Source organism: Sipha flava, unplaced genomic scaffold (genome assembly GCF_003268045.1).
Source record: "Sipha flava isolate LNK unplaced genomic scaffold, YSA_version1 40_pilon_pilon, whole genome shotgun sequence".
Classification (NCBI taxonomy): domain Eukaryota; kingdom Metazoa; phylum Arthropoda; class Insecta; order Hemiptera; family Aphididae; genus Sipha; species Sipha flava.
In genome coordinates, this window is record NW_020273126.1 from 2,504,008 (window position 1) to 2,526,941 (window position 22,934).

General features: G+C 27.6%; 4 protein-coding genes across 5 annotated transcripts; 1 reads left to right on the top strand and 3 right to left on the bottom strand.

Annotated features, from left to right (window-relative positions):
- Positions 1–11,186: 11,186 nt before the first annotated feature.
- On the bottom strand, positions 11,187–13,533 carry LOC112688854. Its single transcript, XM_025562253.1, has 3 exons — positions 13,181–13,533; positions 13,006–13,116; positions 11,187–11,883 (listed from the first exon to the last, which is right to left on the bottom strand). The coding sequence occupies exons 1-3, from the start codon at positions 13,463–13,465 to the stop codon at positions 11,602–11,604; spliced, it is 678 nt and encodes a 225-aa protein (XP_025418038.1). The 5' UTR covers positions 13,466–13,533; the 3' UTR covers positions 11,187–11,601.
- Positions 13,534–15,115: 1,582 nt separating this feature from the next.
- Positions 15,116–18,151, bottom strand: LOC112688867 (SH3 domain-containing protein Dlish). Its single transcript, XM_025562273.1, has 7 exons — positions 17,798–18,151; positions 17,501–17,718; positions 17,104–17,320; positions 16,876–17,018; positions 16,441–16,630; positions 15,650–15,804; positions 15,116–15,581 (listed from the first exon to the last, which is right to left on the bottom strand). Exons 1-7 carry the CDS (start codon positions 17,844–17,846, stop codon positions 15,417–15,419), a joined length of 1,137 nt encoding a protein of 378 aa, XP_025418058.1. The 5' UTR covers positions 17,847–18,151; the 3' UTR covers positions 15,116–15,416.
- A 127-nt stretch (positions 18,152–18,278) lies between these two features.
- On the top strand, positions 18,279–19,814 carry LOC112688868 (protein transport protein Sec61 subunit gamma). The gene is made up of 3 exons (XM_025562274.1): positions 18,279–18,559; positions 18,634–18,736; positions 19,697–19,814. The coding sequence occupies exons 1-3, from the start codon at positions 18,466–18,468 to the stop codon at positions 19,704–19,706; spliced, it is 207 nt and encodes a 68-aa protein (XP_025418059.1). The 5' UTR covers positions 18,279–18,465; the 3' UTR covers positions 19,707–19,814.
- A 150-nt stretch (positions 19,815–19,964) lies between these two features.
- Positions 19,965–22,542, bottom strand: LOC112688870 (CDK5 regulatory subunit-associated protein 3). Of its 2 annotated transcripts, XM_025562278.1 has the most exons (10): positions 22,434–22,542; positions 22,169–22,343; positions 21,856–22,094; positions 21,526–21,793; positions 21,371–21,462; positions 21,233–21,286; positions 21,026–21,172; positions 20,751–20,944; positions 20,495–20,666; positions 19,965–20,226 (listed from the first exon to the last, which is right to left on the bottom strand). In XM_025562278.1, exons 1-10 carry the CDS (start codon positions 22,434–22,436, stop codon positions 20,152–20,154), a joined length of 1,419 nt encoding a protein of 472 aa, XP_025418063.1. In that variant the 5' UTR covers positions 22,437–22,542; the 3' UTR covers positions 19,965–20,151. The 2 variants fall into 2 exon arrangements, with proteins under 2 accessions (XP_025418063.1, XP_025418064.1); XM_025562279.1 differs by lacking the exon at positions 22,434–22,542 and having other exon boundaries at positions 22,155–22,244.
- Positions 22,543–22,934: the final 392 nt, after the last annotated feature.

A 22,934-nucleotide genomic window follows, 5' to 3' on the forward strand; every position in this document is an offset into this window, starting at 1 on the left:
AATATCCTCGAACAAAATAAGAATAAAGAACAATAAATGTAATGTTGACAAAAACTCATTGCAAATTTCAATAAGTTTTCGTATTCCTATAATTAAGTAGTATTATATTCAAAAATTTATTAAAACAATAATACTATATCATTATACGATACTCCATTTTTCAAATGTGTTCAACGTCCAACAACTAATTCATCTAACTAACTGGTTATTAATATAATTTTTATATGATACAATACTTTATAGTTATGCGTCGCTATACTACGAGTATGTTATAATATTTTACATCACTATTATAGTACACTGTTAATTGTTATGGTTAGGCTTTTTTCTATCCAATATTGAATGAATATACTCGTAATATTAAAATAAAAAGTAAAATAGATTTATTTATTTGAATAATTAAAGGAAAAAAAGCCCTTTTACAAAAACATTTTAATATTTATAGGCTTAAACATTTTTTTAAAAAAAAATCTTTATGTAAAAATAAATAAAATAGAATATGTATGTATGGAAATAGAATAACTAATCATAAAAAATAAAAATAATAAATAAATTCATAGTAAAAATAAAAATGCTTAGAGACACCATAAGTTGTTGGATATTATTCCTATACAAGTCAGAAGTTACTTACACAGTATTGGGTAATAAGAAATGTTAACGATGCGCTCGTAAATAGTTGTTTGATTTATAATGTCTGATTGAAATTATAATATTATTAGATTTATACCTATATATGTTATTTGTTTGGAGCATTAACAAAAAGTATAATAAATGTTTGGGTTGGGTATATGCATACCGCAATATCCATAGATTTTTTTCATCATCAAATGTCCGTCTCGTATTAAAGTGGCGCCACTGTTAATATCTACACGAAACAAGTATAATATTATCTAATTTTTGAACATGGTAACTATGCAATGGTCTCGAATCCCTTTTATATAACTTAACCAAATGCGTATGGAATGTTCAACAATTATACTAAATCGACTTCACATTTCACTAACACGTGAGATAAACATCGCCTTAATTTCTGCACCCTCCGTTTTCATAGCACTGGCTTACTTGTATTCGATATACAACATTAACGATACGTGTAAAGTACCTATCTAACTAATGCATGGTACGGTGGCGCGGCGTTGTTCGGATAATGACGATTTTCGGATGTGTTATTATTTATCATTCTATACGAATTACGTACAGACGTATAGTGTTTATTCTTTATACTTTATACTTTTGTAACTATGGAAATTTGAACAATAATCATACCAATGCGAATATGATTATAATACTATACCTACCCATTGATCGAGGTATATTGAAAAACCGGGTCAGTGTTACGCGTACGAGGGGAAATTGGATTCATTTTTTAAAAGGTCACCGTAGTCGCATCATGCGACGTTTATTATAATCGCGTTTTTGTTGCAAATCTGAACCTGTATAGCGTAGGTATACGCCGACAGCGCTGCAACGGCAGAATACGTCACCACCATCATCACAGGAAACGCGGTTTTATTTTATTTTTACTTTTCATCCGATCCGTGTGATTTGCGACCGAGTTAATATACATAATATAAGATTGTAAGCGACTACCGTGAACAGAGGATTATGTAGCGGGTAAACCGTAGTATCTAACCTCCCCCTATCGGTGAAAGTTCAGGAAAATCAAGAATTTATCTCCTCGTCAGACCTCAATATTATTACACGTTAGTATATACCATACCAATGGAGTACTCAAGATTTTTTAATTGGTGATGAAGGACTAAACAAAGAAAATAAGAATTTGGTATCTTAATAAACTAGTTTCAATAAAAAGTCTTACAGTAGGTAATTTTAATATTTTATTGTTATATACTTTTTATAATACATACATATATTACTAATATCTATTGGTAGTAGGAACTGTTTTATAACACAAATGTGATATGATAAATTTAAATTTAATTTTTGTACAACTTCAAAATACATCTATTTTTGGTATTTTATTATTGGCTCGTCATCCATTTACATTCTTCTGGGTGCTTTTTGTAAGATTAATTGATTATTTCGACCTTCCATAGTTTTTCTTTTTTGTTAATATTGGTTAAAGCCAATCCATTAAGTTGTTCTTCCGACATAATAGACCGTAGACACGTTTTTAATCGTTTGAATAAATAAAAATATATATACATAAAAAAAAATACATATAATAAATATCATTTATAATATATTATAAATTCCACAGTCTAGTAGTTTCATCGTAGAAACTTGCATTTTCGGACAAGATCAGTTTGGTATGATTATATACTATATTATATGCATTGAGAAACCTATCACCGTGCTCCATATTTAATATAACTAAATATATTAATTTTCTATAACATATATTATCTTATATCAATTTACAAGTTTCACTTTTTTTAAGTAGGTAATTCTCTACACAGAAGAGACTATACAGTAAATAATTATTAAAATAACTGAATTGTTTACGGTTACTCCATTTCTAAGACCATATTTAATTCCAATCGTTCACTATAATAAACGAGCATATAAATACAACGAACAAAACATTTGTTTGGATTACTATTTATGTGGAACTGATTGAAATAAACATGGTAATAAATCTGATATTTAATTATTATGTCTTGCTATTCTTTAGAATGTAAACAGAATCACGAATTTAAATTCACTGACGAAATGAACTAAAAACAAAACATACAATTTTATTTTATTTTATCATTAAATTTATTATTTTTATTTGGTCGATATATTAAGTAATAACGATCTGGTAATTAAGTAACATGAGTGATCTGCACAATTCTCGAAGACACTCGAGAATGTAAATTGTTTATTGTATTTTATGTAAAATAAGATTCTAATGTGGTGATTTAAACACAGTTATAATCGTAACGAATTAAATAAACACCAATATCCAAATTAAAAATTAATGATTTTTCTAGAAATTGCATAACTTTATAGAGCGCTTAACTGCTTTTAAAATGTATTATACGTATACATAAATAATAACATGTTAATATCTAGAAATAGTAATGGTATCTAAGAAAATATTTTAAAAGCGATTTCCTTGAATTAGAATAGATTATTTACGTGATATTGTAAACACGAGTAATAGATAATAATTAATAGGGTTCGGGACTTGTTGCATTTGCATATTGATTAATAATGACCGCAGAATAGTCCAAGTAAGATTTAATTTTGTTTTAAGTCATAACAGATTGAAATACAAAAATTTTAATTACATATTTTCACATATTTTGCCGTTTTCTAAGCAAAATGCATATTTGACAAATTTTGGCAGTTTAATTGTTATTTATAGCATATTTACGCAGTTTTTGTTTTATGTTAAGTACATTTATTTTAAAGGTTAACTTTATTTATTTTTTACTTTCATACGTTATTCAATATACCTAATCACTCGTAATAAGTAATTGTTTCTTCGTATAGCTCGGTTTATTAATAAAGATGAGATAATATTATTAACTGGATTTAGTAACTAAGGAAATACTTAATTATTCCTGCGAATACTATCGTTTATCGACGATAAATTATTGACTTATCGTAAATCGTTTAAGAGTAATACTTTGTAAAAGGAAAATAAGAATTCCGTTTGTTTTCGTGCGTCGTGGCTTTTAAAATCGTTATTTTTGTAGCTCTCGTAATTTTAAAGATGTCGAAAATAACGAACGTATTAGACAATATATCACCGAGTTTGGAGAAAAAATTTTCATTGTAGGAGAAAACGGAGAAAACGAAATCGAACATACACTTCAGTAATAAATATTGATAGTGTTAGTGTTGTCAAAAATAACTAAATACAAAAAATTGTCTAAATCAAATTTTTAATTGGCATTTAAAAAATATTCAGTTGCATATTTTTGCGCATATTTCGGTTATTTTAAGTGCATATGTGCATGCATATTTCCTACAATTTGTGTGGAATAAGTCCCGAACCCTAATAATTAACATTATGAACAACGTGAATAACATATTCAAAGTAAAGTTGATAGATAACTGTTTAATTACGATAATGAAAGAAAATGGTTTTTATATTATGGACGTGTTTATATTTTGTGATAAGAGATCCGTTATTGCAGTCAGTTCAATAGTACACACATATTACGCGCAGATCAATAACAAATATTATTGAACGTGTGAAAATAGGTAAACTAAGATTATAACGATTAAATATAATATTATACTTACCTACACAACACACAGAATTATTTATTTATGATAATTATGACAAAAACGTAAATCAATTAAGTGTTCAGTGCAACCCCTATTTTTCATAAAAATTCATACTACATATTTTGTAATGTAAAATGATATGATACAAAGCCCCCTCTACCCTAATTCCATATGAATATAATTTTTATTACAATATCAGTAATAATGTTTAATAATAGTTATTTTTTATTAATCAAATTGCATATTATATTTTGGTTAAAATATTAATTAAAATATTAATTATTATAAACTACCAATCTGTTATTATTTTTTAAACACTAAAAATATACTTATATCTGGTATAAATCTAAAAACTATTTTCAAATTATTATTTATTTTAATGCGGGATGTATAGTTTAAACTTTAAACTTTAAAGTGTAATAGATTTATTTAAGTCCTCATCAACTGTCTTGCTTAAACTAACTTTCTGAAAAACATCTTCATAGTAGTATTATTATTTATTAGTATTTAGTAAGTACACACTTCTCGAATCTTTAGTGCGCACTTCCAATTTCAAAATATACACTTTGTGTCGGGGTTCACTAAAAAAATAGGGGATGGTTCAGTGGTCGTTTAGATAGACCATCTACTAACATAAAATATAACGTGGTACATGCTATTTTTTCCGTTGCACAGAAAAATATAAAATCATATAATTTATCATATAATCATGTAATTACTTGTATATATATAATATATATATATACAAGTAATTATAATATAATAATATATATATATATTATATTATAATAATAAAAAAAAGTCACTGTTAGTTGTGGCTTATTTTTATGATTCAATGTAAAGTCCGCCGGGAAATAAATGTAGTACGAATTTCATCAACTTACGATGCAAAAACTGTAAAAAAAAGAAAAGAAATGTAACTCGTCGAATGTGTACTGCCAAATATGACGATTCCTTAGACATTATTTAAGAACTTAACTTGTATAATATGTACATACGAGTCACGCATCAATGCTACATTTGACATCAAAAACAAAAAAAGCCTGTATAATCGTACCGGGTACTAATAACAATATTAATGGCGTACCTAATATTATTATGTTGATGGGAAATAATTATATTAATTATTGCAAAGGATACAGCCTATTTGCGCCCCGAGGGATGTGGACAGATGCGCCCAAAAGATAAGGTACTATCTGCTGATTTATAGCCCATATGCGCCTATTTTACTTACAATGTTGCCATTGTGTTTCATAATATAGATTATTTTTATCTTGATAAATACTTAAATTAAGTAGATAAGTATATTAGACTATTAAAGTAATTATTAGTAGGCATTTAGCTGTACTCGTATAATTAAATATTATTAAATTATTTAAGATTGAACTGTTATAAGTAACTGTAGAACGTACATGTTTGGGTTTAAGTTTATACGTAGTGACCTAAGCATCATTACCATCTAATTTGCTCAATGAAATCATTATTATAAGAGCAAATAATATGGGTATAGAAATTTAATATGTGTTTTTAAGTTTAATATTTTTATAAGTATACATTGAGTGATACAATATGGAATGCACATATTAATTTTTTTGTTAATTATTTTAAGTTTTTCAAGTGTTATGTTTGAACTTTGATTAGGATAAAATGTTTTGTGTTTAAATTTTTTTCATGTTTATCAAACTATTATCATTTATCTTATATTCTTAAATTTTTTATGTATCTTAAAGAAAAAAAAGTTATAAGTATACTTACTTATGTAGTTATGTAGTATTTTCTTTTGTTTTATGCTTATTCTTACCTACAGTCACAACAACATGCATAAATGATTTTTTTAAAGTACTTAAAATTTAAGTTCAATAAAAAAAATCGACTGTTAAAAAAAAACGAAAACTCGGCTTAAAAGTAGTTATCGGTAAGTTTGATGATTTAAAACCGCTTCCAAATAGATAATCGGTAGTCCCATTTGTTATAGTTATTTTGGTTACCGGGAATCGATTACCGCTATTTCTAAAAACCACAAAGACCGGCAACTCGTTCCGAAAAAATTTCTGGGTTCTCTAGAACCGGTAACCAATTTTTCCGGGAGCGGTTTCAAACCCTGTTTATTATATTAAGATCCATTTTTATACACTCGCAACTCACGCATCATACTATAGTTAAGGATTTGTAGTTTGTGTAAAGTTTCACTACGCATACAAGAGAGTGTGACGTAAAAATTAAAAATCGTTTAAACTAATAAATAATATGTACCATAGTATTAACTTTAAAAGGTAATTAATAATTATTAGTATTGCTTGTATTCCAGAGTACAGTTTAGCAACGTTGTACAGGTTTAATACATTTTTATTAAAAATATTTCGGGCGCAAATGGGTTATGATTTTTTTTTTTTTTTTTGTAATAAAATGTAACTTGTGAAGGATTTCACACTCATGTAGTCATAAAGAACATTATTGGGCATTATTCTCTGCAACCCACAATAGACTCGCGTAGCCATAGTATCTATATACATACTGTATAAACCACGGTTAAAAATATACATAAATATAAATATATTTCTTAAACTGTGCTGTAAAATACAAAGTAATTATAAAATAATTGAATGATTATTATCACCAATGCAGTAGATAACGCAAATTCCATATGATGGTGCAACGTACCTAAATATTATTTGTCCGAGTGAAGTGTAAATTAATTTAAAAGCAGATGGAAACTGCTATAAGTGTGAATCATGATATGAAATATGATAAGAAGTGTGCACTATTTAAGATGAAGTTTATCTTAAACCGTGTAAGTGTGTGAATATGGTAATATGGCATAACAAAGTACATTTTATCACGACCAAATTATTCTATTCCTATATGAAGTATATGAATACGGCCGAATGTGGGGGGGGGGGGGCATTTTAACAACCAAAACACCCCTCCTAGCTACGTCACTGATTAGTTGCAAGTACCAATGCAACGTAACCAGAGTAGGACGAAACTGTATATTATACGTATATTTAATAAGTTATTCTTCAAAATAACTATACACGAGACATGACATTCGAGCGTTCTTTGTTCATTAAAATTATTAGACTCGATCGTTTATTACGTTTCTTTTGATAAAGTAACATCAATTCATTACGAAGCTGTAAAACTTGAAACATAATGTGAAAATTACATTTATATTAAAATATTTTAAGTGTGCAATGATTACTCATCTACCTACTAAGAAGTACTAAAATTTACAGATGATTGAGTCATTTTTGGATTTTATATGATTACTGTTATTATCGTTTTAAAATTGAAAGATGTAGTTTTTCCATTTCGTATTATAATAATTTGTATCCAATCGAAATTTGTCAGCTATATACAGAATATTAATATAGTAAAATGCACACTAAATCGCAAAACAAATTAAGTACAAGTCGTATACAATATACCAACTTTACATAGACAAGCATACATGCAAATGTGTTTGTAGTAAAAATTACGATACACAGTTGTAGCCTATTTAACTTATAGGTAGGTATGTCGCGAATGGAATGCAATTTTTAATCTAATCAAACCCATTTGTGCCGTATATACATGATAGTACACTCGTATACGAGAACATGTCATTTTTAATGCACATATTAAATGTATAACGTGGGATTTTATAATCTCATCCGAATTACCGTATAATGTAGTATTCTACTTTTTTTATTTATTTTTCATAATTGCGGCGTTCTACTTTTGCGACAACATATGACGATGTAACAGAAAGAAAGAAAAATACCTAATATTCACTATATTCAATTCATAGATGTATGTTGATTTCCTCCCCCCTCCCGTTCGTCGTGATAGGTAATAAGATAAAGGTACTTTTTTGCAAAACGGCTTTGTGAATAATGAATGTAAACCAACTGTGTAATGGCAAATTCGACGAAAGGTTCAATCGTTCATACATTTTGTCACATTTTCAATGCGTTAACCGCATTTTAAGTGGCATATGGAAAATAACACGTATACATATGTATAATATATAGTTATACCTAAACAATAAAAAATGAAGAATATATTTGTAACATACAGACGTATAAATATTATAACAGTACAATATATTGGTGTACGTTTGTAACGAAGAATATCGTGTCATGACTAATTTTAATTCTCATTTTTAAACACCGCGTATAATATTATAATACGTTTTAAAATGTGTAAAATATTACTGAATAGTACATAGATTCGGTATTCGACCTATTTAATACATAAACATTGTATTTTTTTCCGTTGCAATTAATATAACACGTTCATATACCTATGTTCTCCAGTTGTGTTTATTTTAAATAGTTATTATAAAGATTCAGTCTCCACTAAGAGTACCCAAATGCATTTGAAAAAGTATTTTCAAAATATTTGCATTATATATATATATATATACAATATAAGTACATACTATAATAGTATATACAAATATACAACATAGGTATAGTGATATTTATAGTATAACTAACAAATGATTACAAAAATTAATCATGTATAAAAAAAACTATTTGTGCCACGATTCGATGTTCTTATGTATACATTTGTGCATAATTGTATTTGATAATAATATAAAAAATAAAAAATATTCCAGTTATGTATGTATAGTATTTTTTAACATATTCGTAAACCAAACTGATTAAAAAAAAAATTGCTTGCGTTCGATATTTGATATTAAAAATGAAAATTGGGCATTGGTGCGTATATATTTTTTAAAAGAAAATAGGCGATCATTCTTGTATGTAATTACTCGTATAATACAAACCACGCGTAATGGCTTTTCTTACAATATTATTCTTATAACACTTTTTTTTTATTTAAAAATATAGAGCATGTATATATGGGTTAATCTAGATACGTCGAAAAAAAAAGTTTAGTTATTATGAATATTTTAATAAAGTAGCATAAATGTAAAACGTATATATTTCAATGCAGTTACACATATTTTACAATTATTTCGTTCTTATTATAATATTAACTATCAAATCGGAAAATGACCAGTTTGCGGTCAGCATTACAATATAGGTAGCAGAGTAATTATTTGGTTGCCACAATACAATTTAACACTTATTTAATAGGTATCAATCAGTATACCTATATAGCTTCGATAATTAACTGTTTATTTTTATACGTGTAAAGAATATATCTATGGTTCAATGCCTTGTAAACAAGCATCTCTATAGTATTAATAGTTTTTAATAATAAATGTAGAAAATATTAATTATCGAATTAGTCATGCAATTTTTATAAAAACAAACCTCGTTAAAACTAATATTATATATATTATTATATATTAGCTATTGATTTGATTTGTGATAACTATTAAACTATAAATTCATATATTTATTTTAATTTATTATTGAATAATCCGAGTATTAACTTTTCTAGATTTCGAATTAGCAAAGTCATTGGTTATTTTGTTTACATCTTGTTCATTAATATTTTCTATTTAGATATCGATACATTGATACCAAAAAAAACAGTCGGATTGATTAAGTTTTTTGTATAGTAATTTTAAATTAATTTTAACTATGCCAAAGATAATATAACAACTCGAAAATGGATAAATCAATATATAATAGGAGTTAAGTTACTATGTATATTTTTAACTATAATTTAGTTTTTAAAAACTAATACTAAAAGTTGTTTTTAGTGATTATTAGTGGATCTCCAACGTCTTATCATAAGAAAAATTTAAACTATAATAGTGGTCATGCATATTAAGTTGCCTATACTGACTACTCAAAATTTGAATAATTATAGAAAATACTATGTGTGATTAAAACGTATAAATTCAGAATTCAGAAATCCCGAAAAATTGCCTATACATCTAAATGTGTATACGTGTAATAGGCGCCATAAGACGTATTAAACGTGTAGAAATAAGAGCTATAGAGAGGGAGAGAGAGAAATAATTTAATACCTCACTATAATAATTTATTACCTTGTTCTATGTCAAACACGTATAAAAAAATCTTATGACACAAGATAGTTCAGATATATTTTCCAAAAATCGCATCAATCACAGATGAACGACAATTATAAAACGTCGCATTACATACCCATAGTATAGCATAAGCATTGTCTATGTATACAAATGTACCGGTGGAATTTACATAAAAAAAGGTAGGAAAGGTTGCAATAGGTGGAGTTTACATGTGCCCGTATAAATCTAATCAGTCCATCAAATTAATACCACTGAGTATAATCGAAAACAATATTATATTAATTAAAATCTTAAAAGTAATCTATCTCTAGTACAGTATTAAAAAATAAAAATGGGTTAAAATAAATGTTATTTTCGTTTATTGCGGACAATATACCTACGTAAATAATAGGTACCGTATTATCGCAAAGAATAAAAATAACAAACGTAATGGTTTTAATTAATTCACATTGCATTTAATATGAGATTCAATTCACGTATAACAAAATTGTATATGACTACTACGCGTAGAATTAACCAATGCTATATGTACAGCCAATATAGGCATCAACGAATGTTTCCTATTGACATACTTATTAGTTACATTATAAAAAGTCGTTTGTGTCATAATAAAAATGGTCGAATATTCAAATTATATTGTTTATTATTAAAATTCAGTGATTACTGGTTCTTGATGTATCTTGCTACTTGAAATATTACCTCAAGGTGTTTCCAGGTGACGGATATACAACCAATAAAAGAAAAAATGTTCTTGATGTATTAAATAAGCATATTATGCAGAGATAAGACGGTATTTAAATATGTGCAATATCACAGTTTATTTGTCTATGATTTAAGTAGATACACAAACAACTATTTAACCACTTTTTCTGTCCCCTCTAAATTGTAACTGTAATTGAAAACAGTTGGAACCTGTAGGAATTTTACGCGTAATATTTTCAACACTCAGTAGTGCGTAAGTACAGAGAGTGTGTCCAATATATGATAAGTTAGACAATAAATATATACATTTCGCTGAAAAAACAATATAATATCCCAAATTTATTTGTGTATTTTACGATGTCAAGCAGGATCATGATTAAATAATAATCATGCTCCCGGTAAAATTTTTAATCGTAAGCAGTAATGGTATAAATGTAGTAGATTTAGTACTAGCATCACAACCGTAATAGCTATATTTATACATTTTTTTATTTGTTAGTATAACATATATTATACGTGTGCCTAAACAAATTTCCGTTTGAACGATTGTCTATTAGATAAGAAATGCCGTACTTCGATGCTTTTGGCATTTTCAAGGAATATCAACAGTTTAAAAATTCGTTGGACGTAATCCTCCATCAGTAGAATAAAGATTTAAGCAGTATAATTAACGTTCGTCATTTCGTAATGCGATGTACATAAATACAATAATCATAACAATAATATATGTATACCGCACTAACTATAATGATTTATCATCACGTAAACGGATTTAGTTTGATCGTTTTCGCGCACTCCGAGTGTTTTTCCGCGCAGTGTTTTACGTTGGCTTTGACTTGCTGCCAGTCGGACACATTCCACGAGTGACTTTCTTCCCGGTTCAAACCGTCGCTCCAGCGTTCCTTCACCTGGCGCTGCATATCGCGTACAACCGGTGACACGCGGCACACGAGCAATTGAACGCACGGCATGCCCGACGCCAAACGGTCAAGTCCATCGAGTAACGTTTCGTCAGTTGCATCGTCCACCATCGATTTTATCTGAAAAGTAAAAATGAAACGGTAACTCGTAAACAGACTAACTTATGCGATATCTTGCAAGTGCACCATCGTGTAAAATGTACCATCAAACCGACCGATATAATACAACATATTATTATCTCTAGGCAGGGCCAAAAATGTATGCAATATAAAAATGGGACATTTGCACTGATTCCACCGACAACAGACAACACAAATTCTGTACATACGTAATAAGTAGGGAATGGACTTTAATGCCGTAAAAATAAAAAAAATAAAAGACTTAATGCCTTAAAAACATAAAAATGCACTACAAATGTCAAAAAATACTCTAATGAGCAAGTCTTAAAAATGTAAAATAAAAGTTAAATTTTTTAATTCCTTGATGTATGAAATGAAATTTGTGCTTGGAAAGCAAGGTTTTCAGACATTCAGAAAAAAATGCAATTTGCATTCAAATCCGTTCCCTAGAAATAAGCATGGAGCCGGATTAAAGGGGGAAGTAAGGGGAAATTTGCCCCTGTGCGCATATTTCACGAGATGAATATATTGATTAATACATTAAGCAGAAGTCAAGGAAAGTATTTTTATAAAAATATTATAATTGACAAAAATAAATAAATTTACTTACGAAAATTACTCAGTGCTTAATATAATAATTTAAAATTTTATTATAAATATATAACTTCAATTTTAATCATGTTTAAAAAATGTATATTATCCTAGAATAATTTGAACAAAATTGAAGTTTGTAGAAGGGGAAGGGGACTCTGTACTAACTCACATAACTTTCATTAGAGAATAAAATTAATAAATTCCAAATAATAGTAAAAAAATTTCACGTTTATAAAAAAAAATTCTGAATTTTAGGAAAGTTTAAAAATTCCTATGTCCCGGAGCGCAAAATGTTTTAATTCTGCCCTGAGTAAGTGTAATTTCGGAGAAACAAAATTATGGCCAACTTAAAATAAAAAAAGTTTTAATAAACATTAAATTCATATTTTATCTAGGGGCCCATAGTTTTTAGATTTGTTTAAATTAATTAAATATAAATTGGGAAACCATAGTCCTGTCTGTGGATTTTGCACGTCAAATAACTAAGTTCACCAATGTGTATAGTAATTAATTATAGAATGATCATACATAGGTATTGCTCATGATCCAGTCGATTGGATGGCCGCTAGGAAACAACTTAGTCTTTTGACCTTTATCGGTACTCTGATTGGCAGTTTTGAACTTGAAAACAGTCAAAATCTGAAATTTTAACCTTCATCATTTGAATTTGATAATTTGACTATGACCAACAAACAAATCTTACCGTTCGTGTCAAAAGAACCATTCCGTTTACTACAAGTGTTTTAAAAACATTAGATTCACGTCCAATAACACCAGATGCCACGCGTAACAAAAGCGTTAACATGTTGGATTTTGTTTCGACTTTATCTTCAGTGGCAGACCGTCCAACTAGGTTTGCTACAAGTACAGACATTTTTGTCCAATCTTGACAATTATCTACATTTGTTTCCGAAGACAGACATTTTTGATCACCCATCAAATACTTAAAGAGATTTATTAAAAGAAACATTTTCAATAAAAAACACATATTTAGATATATTTATAATAAATTATTTCATAAAAAAATATTATAAAGGTATAAAACACTACTTGTACATCTGGATGAAAATATATAAATAAGTAGTGTGGTAATTTTTCAACTAATTGTAAGGGTCAATTATTAAAATCACCAAACCATATAAACAGTTACAATATAATATTTAACTCTGTAAACTAATTGCGATGTTTTTAATATTATGTGACAATTAAAAAATATATACATGTTTTTAAACATAATTTAGAGTTTGATGTATACATTTAATATTGTTCAATTTTTTTTTAATAATATAATAAAATAAATACTATTCATTAACAAATAAATTAAAAAGTATAAAATACTAAAATATAAAATGTATAATATGAAATAAAATGATATAAAAAAATTTAGAGCAAGACAGTCTTATTAAAGTGCAATGGTAGTATGGCACAGTTGACAAAATGGACGGATTTGAACATATTTAATACCATTTTTTAAAACTAAAATTTACCGTTTTTCTAATAAGTAATAATTTCCACTAAGTTGTGGATATTTAAAATCACAGATTGTTTAATTATACTTCCATTGTACTAAAAAGTTGACTCAAACACTTTTAACTAGAGTATTTATACTTTTTCAAAACTTCATTCAGTTCAAAGCAATAAATTAAAATATAATTACTAAACCACTTATTATTTAATATACAATAAACTTAAAATTAATAATACTAACTATGGCATATTATAACAGATATCTGAATCACTCATGTAAAAATATAATTTTCACTGACACATACAAGTTTAAAAAAATAAACAGCTAAAATGTTAACAAAAACAAAAAAAGTAAGAGTATTAAAAGAATGATATGAATGAAATTATATAACATTTTTTTTATTTTTTAAATAATAGGCTTTGATAATTTGACTTATGAAAAAAAAAAACTGTTCATTTAAATATAACCAAACATTCGTCTTGTGTGACTTGTTGTCCATAATTTTTACTGAATAATTAAATTTTACATTAATTATGACTCTTATAAAATATATAAGTTATATATAAAATATTATATATAATATAAAATTTTTATTTTTAGATTTTTTAAAAAATGTAAACATTTTATGAAAAAAAATATAAATAAAGTATAAATTGTTTTTAATCTTTATTTACAAGATATTAAGAAATTAAAAAAGGTTTTATAAAATCAGAGATGACACAAAGGACAGAAGCAGTTAGGTTAAGTATCAGTTATCTAAAATTTTCCATTACGGATTTCAGTAGGATTTTTATATTACAATTATTTAGTGTTTAAATGTTGATTTACATAACTCTAATAAGAAGTATACAATATAAATAGTAAATTTATAGTATTTATATGATAGCCCTTATATGACCTTCTGCCAGGAATAATTCAGACCATCATTTTAGAGTACTTATATAAAAAAATGTTTGACGATATAGTCAAAAATTCACATGGTCCAATTTCTAAAACTTTTAGTAACAGTACACTCAAGAAATCCGGAAATTCATTAAAATTGAATTCTTGAAAACGTGTATGATAAATTTTAATACTATATAAATATATTTTCATTCTTTTCAAAGGAATATTAATAATTAAATTTATACTGTATTATAGAAAATACAATTTTAATTTAAAATTTTATTTTATTTGACCGGTTAAATAATTTGATTTATATGAATAGAAAGTGATCAATATAAACCTAAATAATTAATCTTTACCAATCCTATTATCCTCTAAAATATCACAATTATTGGTTTTGAAAGATCACCAAAAGTTATAAGAAAAATAGTAGATAAAGGAAGTTAAGTTTTGTTAACAAAATAATGATGTGTTAGAATTTCTTATTGACTTAGTTAGTTATTTGACTTTAGAGTTCTTATTTGATACTTAAAATAATATTTTTTGATAGAAATTTGCTAAAATTATCAGTTGCCAAACCATTATTTTACAAACTCGTCATAGCTGGTGGATGAGCATAAGCTTTAGGTATAAATCCATATTTTCTTGTTTTCGGAGCATAAGTCCATAACCAGCCTTCAACCATTTGATTATCTAGATCTGCATAAATCCATTCGCCTCGTTTTACTGACAAATCATCTGGTGCTTGAGGCTATACAAAATAAACCGATGAATATTAAGTAATTATGAAAAAATAATAAGGGAAAAATTTATACATACCTTATAATCATATAACATAACCATTTCTGTACCGTGAATAGCTGGATCATCATCGGCAACACAAGAATTCCTACGTGGTCGTGCACGTGTTACTGGAGGTAATCCAGTATTAGTAGTACCAGTGCATTGATTATTATTCATTTGATTTATATGCCCTAATAAAATAAAAATATTAATATACAAAATATATAATAAATAATATATATATATAATTATATACATTATAATATATAATATACATGACTCATAATATATAGCATTTACATATTTTTTTTGAGAGGTCCTAAAAATATCTAAGTGAGCTATAAATTTGTTTTAGATAACTAAGAAACTAAATGCAAAATTTTATATTGCATATTTTTGCATATTTCAAATTATAAGTGCTATTTTGCTTTTTAAGTCTTTTTCAGTTCCGGAACATTTAAAACATTTTTTTTTTTAATGATAAAAGTAATTATCGTAGTATTAATATTTATATATGTAATTTATTCATGTTAATTAATTAATTCTTTTCTTCTTCTTTAGGTTTAAATTGTATATTTATTTGTATCATATAGCAATGTGATCGGAATTTTAATAATAAGAGTTTACATTTTTTTTATACATGATATATTTTTTTTATATATTTTTATATTTTTAGTGCATATTTTTAACTGCATGCTTTTAACTACTTTTTTTAGAGCTATAAGTTATGAGCTCTGATATTATATATATATAATTAAATTTATAATTGTATAAATTGCATTATTATTTATGAATATTAACTAGAATATAGTTAATTTATTATATACCTTGTATTATATCAGCTGGATAGACAAAGCCACTAGGAACAAAACCTTCTTGTCCATCACTACGTATAATCCAATACCAATCAGGGTCTTCTCTGTTCAATACAGTTACAAATTCTCCTCTCTCGACACTTACATCATTTTCATCTCTTGCAATGAATGTATATAATACAATATATCGTCCTGCAGGATCCTATACATTTTTTTTTTGATTTAAAATAAGTTATATAATTCATACAACAATTAGAATCAAAATCGTATTGTATATTATTCTATATTTAACAGGAATATCAATTATAGATTTTTAAATTCCATTGTCACTTCACACAAATATACGCAATGTATTGAATAATTTAGCTTATTAACAATGATTCCATTTATTATTTATAATCACAAGTTTAAATGATGTTTTTTATATATTGTGTTAACAAAACTTACTTTGAAAAATGGTCGAATCTCAGGATGTGAAGATGCACTTAGTAATGATGCTCTAGAGCTATTAATGTTCTGCTTATTTTGCATTTTTTGATCATGAGTTTTATTACCAAAACTTTCACAATCTGATAAATCACCACAATTACCTAATAATAAAAATAAATCAGTGAATTAACAAAAGCTCTCATAGCTTAATAAAAATATTTTAAATGAAAACTTCATTACACAAACCATGTTTTTGTTGTTCATTAATTTCAACTTCAACAACTGTTTCTGTTGGTGTTGCAGCTGGTGCTCGTGGCAATTTCTTTTTCACATTATTCAAAGCTATTTCCCCAAGTTGTGAATTAAATGGTGTACAATACGAATGAGGTATAAAACCTTCTTGGCGGCTATCTTCAGCTATTACATACACCCAATCATTCTCCCTGTATAAAATATTGACTATCTAGAATAAAATAAATAAAATATTTTAACCAAGTGAAATACATGTTTACTATCAAGCCTCATTGGAAACAACATTAATATGTAAACGCATGCCTTTGAATATAAATATTAATAAATTTCAATACATAATGCAAAGGTATGCTAGACACAATCGTATTATGAAAAAACAATAGATTCTAACCTGGCCTCGTTTCACTGTCAACTCATCATCGACACATGGAGTGAAATCATGAAGTACGACCATTTTGCTATCAGGTGACAGGCCATTTTCCTTTTCGATTCCAACACGCACCAATGTTTCGATAGACGCACTACCTGTGATGCGTCCCATACCAGGTACAGGTCCATTTACGTTGGTTCCGCGTAATACTTCCTTGTCCAAGTCACTAGTCGAACCACCTGTAAGCAGCAATTGCAGTACACATCAGAATATGAGTATGGGTATCAAGAAGAATAAACCGAAGGGCTGTTGACGTATTTTTTTTCTTCTTGCCTCGGCGTATTCTCACGGGACACAGAAAAGCCATTACAGAGTACCACGCATACTAGTCGGGTGAGACAGTAGTCGTTCACGTCGTCTGAGGAACGTATTTTCGGAGAAAAAAGTCCGTGAAAAAGCGGGACACAGCAGAACGGGGAAAAGCCGAGCCGAGGAGTCAACTACCGATGTCAATTATTTATCGACAATCAATCATTATTATTATTACTATTACTATTATTATTATCCGTCGTCGGCACAGGCCGAACAGGTTTCCGGAACGGTGATAATTATAATCGTTATTATGATCTGGGAACAAAAATACTTTCGGTTCTCACGCGCGCCTCCAAGGATACTGCGAACGTTTGGCCGCCGTCAGTGGACTCCTTGGCGTTCCAACGCAACCGATGACGTTGAACCGACCGTTTATTTACGTGCACCGTGGTTGATAACAACAATCAAAACGTGTCACCACTTTCGCGTAAGCGTAACGAAGTAGTACGTCCGCCTGTCCATTCGCCAGCAAACTCCGTTTGTCGACCCATCCGTCAATCAACACGTACGCGAGTTCACAACTCTGACCGCTTCTCGTCCCCGTGGCTATTACAACGCAGCCCCGTGCGTGATCCTAAATCCTCTGAAACCCGTTGTACACACTCATAGTTAATATGGACCAAGTAACAAAAGTGTTGGAGCCCGGACGCCAGTTCTCCAAAGACTCCGTCAGGTTGGTGAAAAGGTGCACCAAACCAGACAGGAAAGGTAAACGTTGAATTTTTGCTTTATCATCGCTCGCCATTCAACTGGCGTTTAATTAATTCGATGACGTTTTGCAGAGTTCCAAAAAATCGCAATCGCCACAGCCATCGGGTTTTGCATTATGGGTTTCATCGGGTTCTTCGTTAAACTTATCCACATACCCATCAACAATATCATTGTGTAAGTACATGCTTCGTGTTGTGGAAAAATCACATACGTAACAATATTTTTCATTATTATTTTTGTATCATTTGGGGATTTTCAAGTAGGCTTATCAGTGGTAATTTATATTCAACCTTTTTGCTATAATTTTATCTACCTAGTTAAGAAAACTTAACACTAAATAGCGAAAGAAAGTTTTAAAAATATTGCTATTAATATTTCTTACGCATTTATTTACTATTTTCTTACAATTTTTACTAAAACTTTCGTTAAGTACTCGTTAATTAATAGATGACCTAATTTCAGGAGAAAAAGGCTTAAACAAAGTTAAAATATTTCTAGTTATAATACAGTTATTTAAATGTATTATAAAAAAATGTTAACCGTTCATTTTCATTTCATTGATTTGTTTAAATCACAAAAGTAATTTTAAGTTTATTTATTAATATTAACGGTTTCTTTAAACATAATAATTAGTTTAGTTATAGAAAAATTTACTTTTTATTTTTATTAAAAAAAAGCTTACCTCAAAATAAGTTCTAGTTTTTCCTTTGAAGATATTTGCTCAGGTACATATAACATGGGTTTCTTTGTTATTTTTTCTTGGACCAAAGATTAAATAAAATTGAACTGTTTATAATTTAGATAAAGAAATTCCCTAAAAAACTCATTATAAATGAAGATATAAATAAGTTGTCCACTAGTCAAATTTTTGAAGAACCCTGAGTTTTTCATTAAATTGTCGTAATAAATTAGCCTAGGTTACTGGTACTATAAAAAAATGTTAGTTATATTAGAATATTAAAGTTTTTATGAAATTCTATCTATATTTGAATAAAATAAAATTTGTCTTTTAATTATAATTTATAAATATTTTTTTTATTTGATGCTTTAATGTTTATATATTAAAATGTATAGCATCTATACTTAATATTTAAATATTAACTTTTTCAATTAAAATCTGTTTTTATTTTTCAGAGGTTCATGAATCATTGAATAATGGTCTGTTTTCCTGAGTACATGTCTCGACGAAGAGATATATGCAGTTCACAATATTTTGTTTTTATACATTGTATTAAATATATGTGAACATTAATTTTGTTTCCCTTGTTCAATTTAGAACATAGAATTTATATATTTATTTTGTGTTTCTGAGTATGAATTTTACCTAAATAAAAAAAATGTAATTTTGGCATGTAAAATGTAAAATACATTTATTATGAACAATAAAATAATAATAAAACAATTTCCATATATAATTGTGTGACATTTAATTATACATCAATAAACCTAACTGTCTGTAACATCCATATACATATTATCTTCTTGAAATTCTTAAATTATTGAAATTATAATGGCTTAGTTTGTTAAGATCCAAATAAAAAAAGAAAGACAAACAAACAAAGAGTATTACGGCAACAGCATTCTAAGTGTTAAGATCCAAATATTGATGTTCCAATTATGTACACTGGCCGGTTTTTGTACCTTTTGGAGATGTCAAATTCAATCTGAAATTATGTATATACATTTAGATCTGTACTAGTGTTAACTCATACAACATTTTAACTTATATAAAATAATATTATAAATTAATTTTTATTTTGATTAATAGTTTCATTTATTTTTTCTTTTAATCTTTTGATTTTGATTGATGCAGTAAACAAGAAAGTACAATATTGTACATTCATATGTGTTTTGTAATTAAAGATCCTCAATAATGAAAAAGTTTGTTACATAGTAAAATTTAAATAAATAAAACAATTTAAAATTACTTACTTCAGTAATTAATTGTTTGTTTTTCTGTTGTATCAATTTTAGCTTGGGCACTAACTGATTATATTCTTCAGCAAATTCTTTTTTTTTATTAGCAACAGCTATTTGAGAGTTTATCATTTTTTCAATGTTATTGACTTTTTGAAGAAATATTGCCTCTAATTTATTTAGATATCTAATGATTATTAAAATATTTAAAACACCAAGTTATAAATATTATACAAAAATGAAGAATACAGATATACATATATATATTTACCTTGGTGAATGTTTAATCTGTTGCAAATGTTTAACTACTGGATCATTAAGTTTTTGCTTAATTAGTTTTATAATATCTAACATAGAAACAAGCTCCGGTTTAGATTCATTGATTTCACCTCCAGATTGGACCGATAGCAAGGAGTTGGTATCATTCGATAGTTCTAGCAAACGCATATTTAAAAATGATTCTAGCTGAAATCAGAAACTTATTTTATACTATCCTACTGAGCAATGAAAATTGTTTATAATTCAAGGTAAAATATAGAAATGTACTTCTAAAATGTCATTTATAAAATCATTTCGTGTTTGATAATTATCAAGTATAGACAATGCCTCATTCCCTTTGGCAACACTCCCATCAACTTGTGGACTTTCAACAACTATTCCACTTTCTTCTAAAGAGATACCGTAGTCAATATCCTAATAAATATATTATCAATTAGAAAAACTTATATTAACTAAAACTTAGCAATTACACACTTCTGATGGATCATCCAAGTTACCCCAATCAATTTCTTCATCAGCAGATGTGTCCTACAAATTAAGTGTTTTTAATACAGTTTTCAACTTGTTATACTTTTGACAAATATATAGATAAAATTATGCAAAATTATGTACCTTAATATTTTCTTCTACGGTAATTACAGCTTCTTCAATTTTACTTGGTTTTTCCCCATATAAATATTCATAGTAAGTAGTATTGCCATTATCTGAAAGAAAAATTGCTATTAAAAAATATCATTGAAAAATTTATCTGAATAAAAACAAATTACTCAAAAGGTATTGAAGTACAATTAAGTTGATGTCAGTACCCTGAACTTTGGAAACAAATGAAGAAAAATAAATATAAGATTTTTTTAAATTCTTCACATGGCACATGACATCTTCATATACCTTTTGAAGTTCACTTAAACGTTCTATAAGCGTGCGTTTAAAACTATAATTATCTTCAGCTATAGAAAACTGTTTCCGCAATGTTTCCAAATCTTTTTTACATGTTTGAATAGATTTAGTGTAATCCTCAATTTTCTTATCGCAGTCCTATACAATACATATTAATTACATGGCTAAAAATGAAAACCATAACATATTTTTTATCGTACAGTTTGTCCAGACTGTGCTTTAGTTATTTGCTTTTTTATCACAGGTATATGATACTTAATGTTCTGTACAAGAAGGTCACAAGCTTCAGCCAAGTATACATTATCTTTTAAATAAAGTTTTTCAATTTCTAACCAATCCTTCATCCTCTGTGAACCATACGAACCAAACAAATTCTTTGTATCTGCTTCAGTTTCTTTTAATATTTCTATTATACGTTTACAATAGAAATAGTTGATATCTAGAGTAATACAATCAAGTGTGAAATAAATACCAAATAAATTATGAAAATAATAAATACCTGCTTAAACTTACACGTTCCAGACAATAATTGAACAATTTCCTTGTTTTCGGGCATGTCTTGTATGGCTGCATTGATTTTCTCTCTTATAGGTTGTATATGTGTGTGCCAATCTTTTTTACAGTGTTTTCTACTCATAAGCCATTCACTTAGCTTCTGAGCATGGATTTCAATTGGTATGGAACTTTCCTAATAGTACATAGAACAAATACACTTTTGATAATAATTCGAAATAAGTGTGTAAACATGTCAATAAAGGTAATAATTATTTCAACTCACCATTTTTCCTAAATCGTGAAACCAATAAAATAATAAACTTAGTTATTGTAGGTATACTGAAAAAGTTCACACGAAATTGTTGTGGACTAGTTACATGAATGATTATATAAAAAAATGTTTGATAACACGTATTCAAAACTATCAGTTATCACCACGTAGGATAAGGTCTAATCACAATTTGCAATAAATAAATAACTAACTTTAAGATTACTGGAGGCAAGTAGCTAAATCTGAAATAGAATTAACTTGGTTTTGGTTATATGATTTGGAAAAAAAAAAAAACGATACTTTCCAAAATAATTTTTTAAATTCTTCGTAGGAATTACAACTTAAATGTAAGTTGATTTTTCAAAATATAAAAAATTTGGATGCGTTTTATCGAACGACTTTAACCAGTGCTCGACTTGAGGGGGGATGCAGGGGGACGGAGTACCCCAACTAATTTTTAGAAATTTTAGCGTCCCCCTACTACTATTACGCTCAACCAGTTTTGGGGACGTT